Below are 11,831 nucleotides of genomic sequence, written 5' to 3' on the forward strand. Positions count from 1 at the left end.
CGAACTTTTGGTCAGTATATTTTGATCAGTGTGACAACGTATATTTGCATAAAAAATTTTGTCTTAATATAAAAAATTTAGAAAAAAAGGTAATTTATATCCTTATCATGGCACTAAAATTCCGTAAACCTGAACAAAATTAAGCTCAGATACCTGAAAACTCAAAACCACCGGCCAGACCTCTCTCCTTTAGAACGTCAAAATCATGTAACCCGGATGTCAACAAGACATCACATTAAAATACTCTACATGGAAACTACAAGACTCCCTGTAGGTGCATTTTCAAAGACTATTACATCCGTTCTTTGGAAACGTTTTTGTCGTACTAACTATTTTGGCCTCTTATATAGGACATTCTAAGTTGACAGCATAAGGGATTAGAGACCAGGTAGCACAGGCCACCCCACCAGGTTCCTAATCTCAATTGTGCGATTTCACTTCTTTAAGCAACAAACTTGAAAAACAGGAATCAAATTTTGCTCTAAAAATTATGCTTTGCCAAGTCCGAGAAATGAATTCTCATGTGCAACAATTACAGTTAGCGAACTGGCAGGTTGGGGCAAAAGGGTCGGTAGGTCACCTCTCTTATCCTTTATACTGTACGTGAATGTTAGAAATGTACCATATAAGAGGCCAAAATAGTCATTACAAGAAATTGGTTTGAAATGAACGGATAAAAGAGGGTTCAAAAAATTAATATAGCCTGCAAGGCGTATTTTGCTGTGCGATCGATTTGAACATTCGATAGACCGAGAGTTGGGGGGAGTCAAAAAGTGATTCCAAGGGAGAGGTTGCCTGCCCCTCCTCATCGGGTCGCGCGATAGAAAAAAAAAAAAAAAAAAAAAAAAGATTCATTACTAATACAAATTCCTTGGTGTGATACGCATTTTGTGCGATTTAAGGAGGAAAAACTCATTCAATTAGGGCTTTTTTTCTGGAGAGAAACAGAAATTTCGGGCGCGATCCATTCAACCAAAATTCCAACCGGTCCGACCGGGAAAAGTAGTCCACCTCAAAAGGTGGACCCGTTTTTTCGAAACTTTTCAGGTTGGACCGAACCGATCCATTGAGTTTTGGACCGAAATGTCCGGAAATTTTGGTTGAATGGATCGCGCCCTTCGTTTATCACAAAGATTTTGGCTGCCGACGGGTTACGTAGCCACGTGACCATGACATTACGTGACAGGCTATCACGCTATGATTTCATTTTGAAAATTAACGAAACTGCATAACTTCAGCTGCCTGGATAGACTTCTTCCATCAAGAATCTAAAGTAAAGGTAAGCGTCTTATTTACCGAGAACACATAAAACGGTAAATGACTAATTGTTTTTTTGTGCGTCAAACGTTTTTAAACAGCCTGATTATTACCATAATTTATGAACCTTTATGCACCGCGATTCACTCTGAAATTGCGAAAAGAACTTAAAATTCTACGTTGCCTTTCTTGTACATGTTTTGTATCCCGGGGTAGTGATATTTATTTCATTACTTAGAGAGCTTGGATCAACGTCTGATCTAGAGAATTCTATTAAAAACATTGTTTACTGTTCAGTGCAGGTAGTTACAAGACGACGGCGCCCGCCAGTTGATCGTGGTAATCAGTAACATGCATTACCATCCCTGTTAGTATATCTCTTTCGATTCAAAAGTACTTAAAGAAGCTTAATTACTTTCTTTTAGAGGCCGGAGACGAATTCAAGTGTCAAAAGAGGCAATTTCAAGGAACTTTTAACGTGTACAATCATGACGTCTGACACGGCCAGTAATTATGCAAATACGCAAAATTGCAGATTATAATCTACTGTTGGTTGCAATCCCAGAAGATACCCGCAAGTCTGAGCCTATAAACCAAAAAAATAAGCTTAAAACTTTACTTTGATATGATTTTTAAACCAGATTTAGGTCGCAACTTTTGAGATACTTTCCCTCAAATCTTCCTTACTTTCAGGGTTTGGATTAAGCCTGCAAAATAGGTATTCTTTGAACCACTGTAACTTGAACATGTTTTGATCAAAGATATTTTTATTTAGCCTGTGAACTATCGAAGGTTAACTAAAAAAACTGAATCGAACAGATTTTTTTTTGCGAGCATTCGTTTGTTTGCAACGCGCTTTTCAAAATCCATCAATTTTAGTCTTCGAAACACTCTCTGAGAAGCCGAGACGGACTCAATTCCTTTTTGGCTTGTAGCAGAGCTAAGAATAAGAATTTGAAAACAAAAATAGCGATTTTAGTATATACCTACTAAAGCCTCTTCACCGACAAAAAATAAAGGAAAAGTATTTTTGTCGCGAAATCGAGTGGACCGCTTTTAGGGAGACTGCCTCTTAAATTGTAAGAAAAACAAAGATAATGGGCTAATAGTTTTCAAAAAAAGAACACAAATTTTTCAGGCCTTTAAGTGAATTATCAATGGTCTTACAAAGGCAATTTTAAGACTTCCGCTAATGGAAACAATTCGTGTTTACTTTAGATGAATTTCCAGCCTTACGAACTTAATTTAATAAATGGTATAAACTAAAGAATTCATAAGTAAATTTAGAGAGAAATGCCTCATACGCAAAAGGCGAAATATTTTAAAACTCTTCCTCGTCATATAGAATGATTTAAAATGTGAAAAGCACGTAGTCAGGAAACTAATGCCTGGGTTTTTTCCCGGGGGGGGGAGGGCACTATCTTATCAGTGGCCTAAACGGATATGTGCCGCTGAACCAGGGTATGGTTTTCAGGGTCTTGATTCTTAAACACGGTAAACAATTTCACTATTTGGTGTCTTTAACAGGGTGTGCTTTTTGGACCTGAAACCTTTGAAAGAGTATGAAGGCTGCGAGCGGTCTACACTTATAGTACCAACAATTTTTTCAAAAAAAATTTAGTTCCATGATATTATAGTTGAACCCCGTTAATACAGTCACCAATGGGCCAAAAACATTTGGCCGTATTAACGAGGGTTTTTTTTACAAGAAAATGTATGGCGGCTTTTGCCAGGCGGCCAAAAAAAAGTGGCCGTAATAGCGAGGTGACCGTATTACCGAGATGGCTATAAGGCGGCGTTTTCACTGTAATTTGATCATTCTGTATGCAAAACGAAACGATCCAGAGTATAAAATAAGGTCTCTTGCCTTAAACAGGGTCAGGTTTTGAAGGCTTCGACGGGTACACCTCCACCCAAACTTACCGTGAGTGCTCCCCCCGGTGTTTTTTTGCTTCAATTTTGTCGGGGGTTCTTAGTTTTTTGCAATTTTCTTCGCAATCCACAAAGAAAGTTCTTGAAAATAAGAACTACCAAAAAAACTTAATACGCAAATTGAACTCTGAGAGAAAATTACAATCGTTTTACAGACATTGGCATTTAATGTGAAATGTCAATTTATTTTATTATTAACATCTGCGTCACAGCAATCGACCACATATCATGTGCAAGATGTAATTGTAGTTGAAAGGCACAACTATAATTACTAAGAACAACAACGGTTCTTATCCTAGAATATTCTTTGGCCTGTATCTTGACACTAATAAACACAAGAATCTTGAATGCAATTGCTCAGAATCGAAAAACCTGATTAATTCTCAGTGGAACTGAAATCCATAGTTCCTGCAAAATATAAAATCATTTGTAACTTCCGCAAAAATAAAGCACCACATGGTAATTCCTTATAGTCGTATATTTTATCGATCTGCAATGTTAAATTGAAATAAGTATTTCATCTTTTTGTAAACCAAAGTTTTCTCCGTTCTTAGTGTCCTGGCCCCGGTTGTTCCACGCACGATTTAGTCACCCAGGATATCGCGAAATTTGATTTTAAATCAGAACGCCATTGATTCTTTTAGCCTGCAATTTGACGGTTGGGCGCTCTAAAAATTTAAGTTAAAATTAACAGATAAAACGCCTTTGAACAAAAGAGAACAAAACAGGAAACGGGGGTTCATCATCGCCGAAAGGATTAGCAGTGTCGCGGAGCACTGGAAACCATGTTACACGAGACGATTCGCAACTGCAATTTTTAACGCAACACAGCGTTGCAACATTGTTGCGGCATTGTTGCGAATAGTTTCAACACTGTTCCAACATTGCAACGCCGTGTTGCGCTAAAACTCGTCGTTGCGAATCGTCTCCTGTAATATGAGCTTTACACATGGACAAAACTTAACCGTTAAAATTGCGTTAAAATGTTGACTTGAAATGAATTTCTTTAACACAGATGAGTTTGTGTCGAATCTAGAAATAGTTCACAGCATTGAGATTTATTAATTTGGTACACAATTTTGTGTATGCTTGTCCCTTAATGTTTCTCACAAAGAAACATCGACCACATCTGCTCCCGCCTTTTGACGATATAAATCCACTGCTGTTGTATGACCTTTGTGTAAAAAGAAATGGCTTAAATCTCATGAAGGATTATACTTACACAACGTTGCCGAAATTCTTTGAGATTCGAACAGAGAGGCTTTAAGGTGATGTTACACGGAACGATTCGCAACGACGACTTTTAGCGCAACACATCGTTGCAATGTTGGAACAATGTTGTAACTATTCGAAACAATGTCGCAACGATGTTGCAACGTTCTGTCGCGCTAAAAAATCATCGTTGCGAATCGAACGCGAATGTTAGGAGTTGTTGGCCAACAATGTTGAGTCCGTTTGCTTTCGTCATTTTGGTTAGGTATTACTGAGCCAATTATGTCGATAGCATGTTAATTCACTGTTTTTATGAATCTTAAAACTTTGTTCCAAAATATTTCCAAACGCTCCCATAGAATCTGAACTTTTTCATAATCGAGGCAACTGAGTGAGGTGCAATCTCCCTAAGCGATTTCTGAAAAACTATTGCTATGCCTAGAAATAAAAAGAAAAGTAAAAAATGTAATGGAGTCATTACGTTGCCATGGCAGCTCTGATGTCAATAAAACATTAATCAGATCAAATTTTCATCTTTATATAGTACAGCTGTGGTTTTTGTTTTTCGATATCTTTGTTAATGCCGACGTAGTGAACGCTCAAAGTGGCCGGGGAGCTATACTCCCTAAAAAATCCAGTCGAGTCGAGCAGATTAAGAAATCTTTGGACCTCCAGATCTCTTCCCTAGTGGGTTATTTCAAGAAGATAAATGCGCTAAATGCGTTCATGAAACTGTTCGTGATAAATGGAGTTTACATAAAAGGGTTCTACAAACTGTAAATGGCTTAGAATGCGGTTTTGTTAAACACTGGCCAAACTCCGACTGTATTCAGTCTGATAATTCGCTATAGTGTTATTCGGAAAATCTAGTACAATTTGAAAATTCCACAGAAGTGATCATATCCGTGGAAGTAAACAAAATCGGGCATGGTCTTGCAAAAATGTACTACACCAGAACTTGAAAACAGAAAAAAAGCTTGAATAGGACGGGCCGGCTGATTTCAAGTTTGTGATTGTGTTATTTGAGAAAAATAGACACTTTTTCACATGACCTAACGTCCATCATGTAGGTGTTCCAAACCAATCCTGTGGGATTGAACTTTATCCTTATGTAAACGCATTCTTTTGTTGGAATAAATTTGCATAGCCACTAGCGTGAGTGAGAAAGCCAAATTCTTGGTTTGCAACCACGCGACAAAGTGGTCATGTTAGGAGTCAATACAATATAATTTTTTCTCGAAGAATTTACATGAAAATAGAGTTTAGTTCGTAGAGGAGAGAAGTGCTTTTGTTCCTGTCCACCAACATGGCCACCGTGACGTCACGTGCAAACCAGCAATCGCAGGAAAACCATTGATGGAGGTTTACTCCAACCGTGGGTCTATTTCACTCGATCATAGGTAAATATTCACTGCCTAGGCCTTAACAACAGTATCTTTAAAAAACTAGAGGAAATCGCTGGAAAATCATTGATAGAAGTTTGCTGAAGTTTATGGTAGAAGTTTTATATTCAACTGGATCGGTGCAAATATAAGGAACTCCAAAACTGTTTTTGCCAACAATATGTAGTTACTTTAATTTCAAGATAAACGATTTTCTTGATTAGTGCTCTCCTTTTCAATATCTTAACATTGCCAAGTATAAAAATAATATTCCTGTTGACCTTAAAATTCTGCAACCAGAGGAAAATTAAGGCTACAAGAAAATTTTTTTCCCATTTCAAGGTGACAGCTTTTAAGGATGAAAGGTCACGCGACCTCATTTGCATACTTGGTGCTAACCAAATTAACATTGTAAGTGTCTAACAAAGTTTCACGCTGCTACAACAAAAGCTTCGAAAGATAGTCCACCCCCTCACTTTTTGTACCAGGTGACCAAGCTTTACTTTTACTTGACGTTTACTGCTCATATGTCAGTCTACAAAGAAAATGCCAGTTTCATCCATAAGAATTGTGTTAGACAGTCTTTATCTGTCCACTTCCTAATCTGAGAAATTGTCAAGTTGAAGCTGACGTTTGCCGTTAGCCGTAAACGTCATTTATAATCTCTCTAACTGCTCGAAAAAATGTGGCTTGTTTTTTTCAAGTTTACCTAACTACGCCGTAGTGATCCGGTCTAATCTTCTTTAGTTTTGCCCGCCATACACGATCCTTTTTTTATCTTTTATTGTACTTCTACAGTGTTCTATACAAAAATTTGAATTACTTATTTAATAGTGATATTTCAGTTAATGCGGTCATCGTTTGTTAAGTGGTGAAATTCCCTAAAGTAGCGTCGTGACCAACCAAGAAAAAGCAAGTAACTTTAGTTAACTTTCATAATAAAGAAATTAAAATAGCCACGTCTTATCAACCCCAGCGGTCGGCCAAAAGATGCAGAACTGGCAGACGGAGAAGCAGCTGTATTGACAAGTTTCTACGTTAACTCCAGGTTTTGCAAATATAGAACAATACTGCGAAATACTAATGGAAATTTAACTGCACGTTTTGCAAGGGTACCCCACGTGTATGGATAAAATGCAAATCAGTGAAATGGTGTTGAGATTGGACCTTTGGCTCTAGAAAGCATCTGCTAACGTCATGTTGCTTTCACGATTGAAGCAAAAATGATCCTGAAGTACAATTTCAAGGCAAGGATTAAAATAAATCAGTACATTTCTGTGGTAGTACTTATTACGCAATGTAAGTTTTCCTTTTTAAATTTGTGTGACCAAATTTTCAAATTCAAATCAGGACGGCATGATACACCGTTCAGTGTTATTTTCCTCTGGTCAAGATTGTAAGTATTGTGATTCCCACTTTGAATTTTATCCAACAGTCTGACTAGATATCGAGAGATGACTGAACGTAGAATTCACCTGCGGTACTAATTCTATCGCTAGAAAAGGTGCTTGGAGTTAAGGTCTTTGGCTGAAGTCTCGCAGAATTGAAAGTGCGCCCAGCATATCATGAAAGCTGCTGATTAGGATTTTAAAGAATTGTTTATTGTGTTGTCCTGCGAGGTTAAAACTATAGTTTCTATGGTTGAAATCCAAATCAAATTTGAATTTGATTTAAATTAGTGCTACTGATCAGTCCATTCCGGTGAAATAGCTTGAAGTTATTTCTGAGCAGGAGGATAAAATATCAGGCTCTGCCCGGCTACCATCCTCAGTGAGTGCTGAAGACATTACCCAGCATTTAAATGTCCTGTGAATTAAGCGTTTTAGTTTTTTTGCTGAAAGAATGGTATAATCTGTTAAAAAGTCGAAAACTTCTTCCGAGTCTATCGGTATGAATACTCATGTGTCGAACTAAAATTTGAAATGCAAGCTGCCAGAAGTACCTTTGGGTCTCTGTTCAAGAAATTCCTCTTATAACACAAAGAAAATTGCTTTGATTTATTTTAAACGTCCAAGAACTAAAGAAATATGTTGTTTTAAGACTTGCTTGGTATACCAAATTTTACAAAACAATAAGCCACATTCAACAGACAAAGTCTGAAAACGTTCAAATTTCCAACTTCTCAGTAGACTAACAACCTCAATTTAACTTTGATGCAACTTTAAATCAAAGGACATAATGAAAATGAAAGGCTATTATCACTGTTCAACAGTGGCTTTCAGCACAGGGGTCCCCCACTCTGATCGTATCACATTTGGCAGTGTTTCTTCAACCTGATTAAATATAGTTACTGACAAAACATCTAGACGACGATCTAACATATTTCAAACCTCTGATTACAAATTAAGTTACATGGTTTGATTGACGGACAAGGATGACGCTGGCAGTCTTTGCCTTGCGAGATACGCCGCTTGGTCAAAAATATAGGCACAACAAATTTTCCATCATAACACTGAAGCCAGTTTTGATAACCTCTTCCCTTAACCCTGTCTCTGTCAGTCCCCCTGCACTTCCTTGTCAATAGCATGATCTAACTTCCTCCTATCAAACAAACGCACAGCTCTCATTCTCACAAATTTCAGTGAATGACAGGAAAAAATAAATAAGACACTTTGTTTACATGATAATAATATTCGCTTAAACCGATCAACTCTTACTGCTTGAATCCGATTTAATTTTCATAACCTCATAGATTATCACTCGTCAAAAACAATATATAACATTAGCCAGCTTTAGGACTAATAGAATTACTAACTTGCACTGATATTTAAACCAACCTTTAGATCGCAGCTTGCTTGAAAGACCTGTCACGCCTATAACAAGTTCTCTTGAAAGTGTTCCAATGTTTATTTGCTGAGATGTCCAAATACGACTTTTTTGCCAAAATATCCCCGCCCTCTGACATGTATGGATGCCATTTACATAACAGACCATGCCTATTGTCTCGCCGGAGTGAAAATGGAAAAAAGGATCGCGTGCACAGCAAGAAAGGTGTTTAGCACGATTCCCCATTTAAATGGAGACATTTTGGCGAAAACTCTTTTAAAATATACCCGAAAAGTTCCTAACGGTCACAGCACAATTCAGTACAAAATTCCCTTCTTAGTCAAGAAAAACGCAGTATTTTTTTTTACAATTTTTTTCTTGGCCAGAAACGCCAGAGGACAAAATAAGAAGAAACTTAAAAAGTTATTTTTCAATATCGCAAACAAACAGCTACGACAGGTCAACAGTGTTCATCTTTGGTGAACTGTCAAAGCGCAGGATTTTATTGGTGGATTCTGACGGTAGTTAAGCGTCAAAGGAGCCATATCCTGGTATTAAAATACGATAAATAAAAGTGATCTTCAAAAAAACTCACGTTAAGGAGTAAAAATAACATTTTTATCATGTTAGACACCTGTTTTGACCCAAAAAGGGAAACAGTGTTTTTCAAATGCAGGACTTATTGGCTCACTTTTCATACAATGAATGATATGCGTGAATAATTTAAGATGGCACTTTGCGCGATGTCGTGAACTGGTATTTAAGTGGTTAGCCTAACTCCTTCCGCTCAACATTTAGGTTTGAAATGTTTATTTTCATCACAGGAAAATCGTTAAACCTACTTAAAATCTTGAAAACCAAAGGTAGTCACGCACGAAATTCAACCATTTACGCGAAAACACATTCCAAACCCTGAAAACACTGCTTTAATAGTGTTAAAAATGCCCGATGTTTCCGAGAGCCGTGAGCTGAAATTGGAACATGTGATGGAGCCTTGTCCAGCTGCATATATTGGGCTTCAAAGTGCTGGTAAACAATGAAATATCCGATATTCTTCTCAAGGCACACTTGCACACGCGAACCAAGAATAATTGACATTTTCGATGGTTTTAATGGCTTTTTGTCAAGTGATGAAGAGCTTACATGAAAGATATGCCTAAAGGTTTTCCATTGAACTCGAGACGTGGATAAAATTGCTTCTATCAATGGCTCACGTCCAGAAATGACATTCACGCGATGAGAAAGTTCTGCTATTAAAGCTATCCTTGTCGATGCATTTTCAATTAGAGTGAATAAACTGCAACTCATTTGAAACTCACTGAGCTATTATTTCATGGCATTATTGTAACCGCAATCAAGAAAAAAACCTAATGCAATCGGCCACCTACAAGGCAACAAACGTTTGAGAGAATGAGCCAACCTTAACAGAACAGAAATATGTCTTTTTGACTCCTTTTGTTTTAATTTTTTCTGTAAAGCATTCGATTTTTAAATTCAGTTTCAAAAGAAAAAAAACAAAAGATGCCATGAAATGACAATAGCTTTAACAGGAGCGCTTGCTCTTTTTAAAGCAATAAAAAGTTTCTTATTCTAGCTATTTGAGCATCGTTGAGACGTTTAACTAAATTATATAAAACGTGGATACATAAGCTTCAACAAAAAATTAGATAATGATTCTGTTAGAAATTCCTTGTTATATACTCTCACGTGACGAATATTTCATTACCGAGAAACTCATTTTAATGAATGTGTGAAAAAATACTTATTACAGCGGAGTCTTCTATCCAGCCAGCTTGTTCACGACTCACGGCTATGCGAGTCAATTCAATTGAAAAAAACATTTATGGGACTTAAAAGTTTTAGACAGATAGTCGAGGTTGGCAGCGTTTTGTCGCTCCAATAAAAATTTTACTGACAGCTTTTCAATTCTATTTTTGTTTATATTATGTCCTAATTATTATCTGACAATTTTCTATTTCTTTCTTTCAAAAACATCATTGGATTAATTTATTAATCTTTTGTAATCCATACGAACCTTGTTGCTCAGTCGACCAGCCATGTATATTTAGCCCTCAAATTTCGAAAGCCAAGAAACTTCCAGCGTGTTACGCTTGTATACGTACATACTACTGACTAAACCATCCAAACCAGATTGAAAAATGCAAATATAACTGCAAACTTTTTATTTAAAAATGCGCCCCTATATAGGCTTTGCGAGGGATCAATAATATTTTTTATCATTCGGCATGTGATAGCTTTCATTTTCCGGCTTTTTAAAAAACGGACAAAACGCGTAAGGGTATTTCCGCGCAAAAAATTTTGGACAACCTGCTCAATAAATTTCTTGAAACCATTGAACCTACTACTCAGCCATTAATAGCCGAGCACCAGATGATGTGATTGGAGAATGAATGCTGCACTCAGCACTGAACTTGCCGTACCCAGTGCAAAGTTCAGAAAAAAATAGCGGTAAGTTTGATTTTCAAAAAGCTGAATTTCCGTGGGGAGGTCAGACTGCTCAAAATAGCAGCTTCGATTCATGCACAACTTACGGAGAATTCAAGGACAAAATTCTTTCAAACCAGACTTCGTTGCTAAGATACCAGTTATATGAGTTACATTTGAGCCTTGAAATCGTGTTCTCTGTCACGGTCTTGGAGCCGGAAAACTTTTTTGCATTCGCCACTACCACATCTCCCATAATGCAACTTGTCTGCCCCCCTCCATCGCCCCCTTACCCCTCCCTCCCCCCTAACAAAAATATTTGCATAACAATCGTCTTCAACTGCTGTTGGGACGACTGTAATTCTTAGTTTGCAACCACGTGACAAGGAAGCCATGTAGCGGGGTCAAGACAATAAAAATTTTTCTCGACATTCATTTATAACAGAAATGGCCGTTTTCATACTAGAGACGGATTATTCGTGTGAGATGGGTTATACGTTTGATAATTCGCATCAGATAGGTAATACGTCTTAATTTGAAAATGGAATGATTTTAATTTTGAATGAACAATCCGCCTGACTTTATCACCGTCAATTTTGACGGACAGTTTATCCGTTCAGATTACCCGTTTCAGATAGCCTGTGTACAGCCGCCCCCTTCCCTCAGCAAAAATCGAAGAAGGGGTGTCTGTGGGGGAGGGGGCGACTGTACACAGGTTAGTCTCAGACGGATAATCCATTTCTAGCTCTAGTTTGAAAACGGCCAATGAAAAAATTCCCGTGTCCAGTGTTTTAAATGATAGCGAAGGACTGTACAGAACGACTGTCTGCCGTTGGC

At 37.5% G+C, this 11,831-nt stretch overlaps 2 protein-coding genes across 4 annotated transcripts in view; both read right to left on the bottom strand.

Annotated features, from left to right (window-relative positions):
* LOC140942672 (homeobox protein Meis1-like) overlaps positions 1 to 10,623 on the bottom strand; it is a 52,790-nt gene extending 42,167 nt beyond the window's left edge. For 2 of the 3 annotated variants that reach the window (XM_073391620.1, XM_073391619.1), the window contains exon 1: positions 10,585 to 10,623. In XM_073391620.1, the coding sequence (XP_073247721.1) occupies positions 10,585 to 10,608 (24 nt within the window). In that variant the 5' untranslated portion in view covers positions 10,609 to 10,623. Of the gene's footprint in view, positions 1 to 8,560; positions 8,660 to 10,584 lie in introns of those variants that run through there. The other variant, XM_073391623.1, reaches the window with a different exon arrangement.
* Positions 3,398 to 11,831, bottom strand: part of LOC140942673 (CDAN1-interacting nuclease 1-like) — a 29,288-nt gene continuing 20,854 nt past the window's right edge. The window contains exon 11 of the mRNA XM_073391629.1: positions 3,398 to 3,597. The gene's annotated coding sequence lies outside the window, so the exon portion shown is untranslated. The remainder of the gene's footprint in view (positions 3,598 to 11,831) is intronic.

This window comes from Porites lutea, chromosome 7, assembly GCF_958299795.1.
Source record: "Porites lutea chromosome 7, jaPorLute2.1, whole genome shotgun sequence".
Classification (NCBI taxonomy): Eukaryota; Metazoa; Cnidaria; class Anthozoa; order Scleractinia; family Poritidae; genus Porites; species Porites lutea.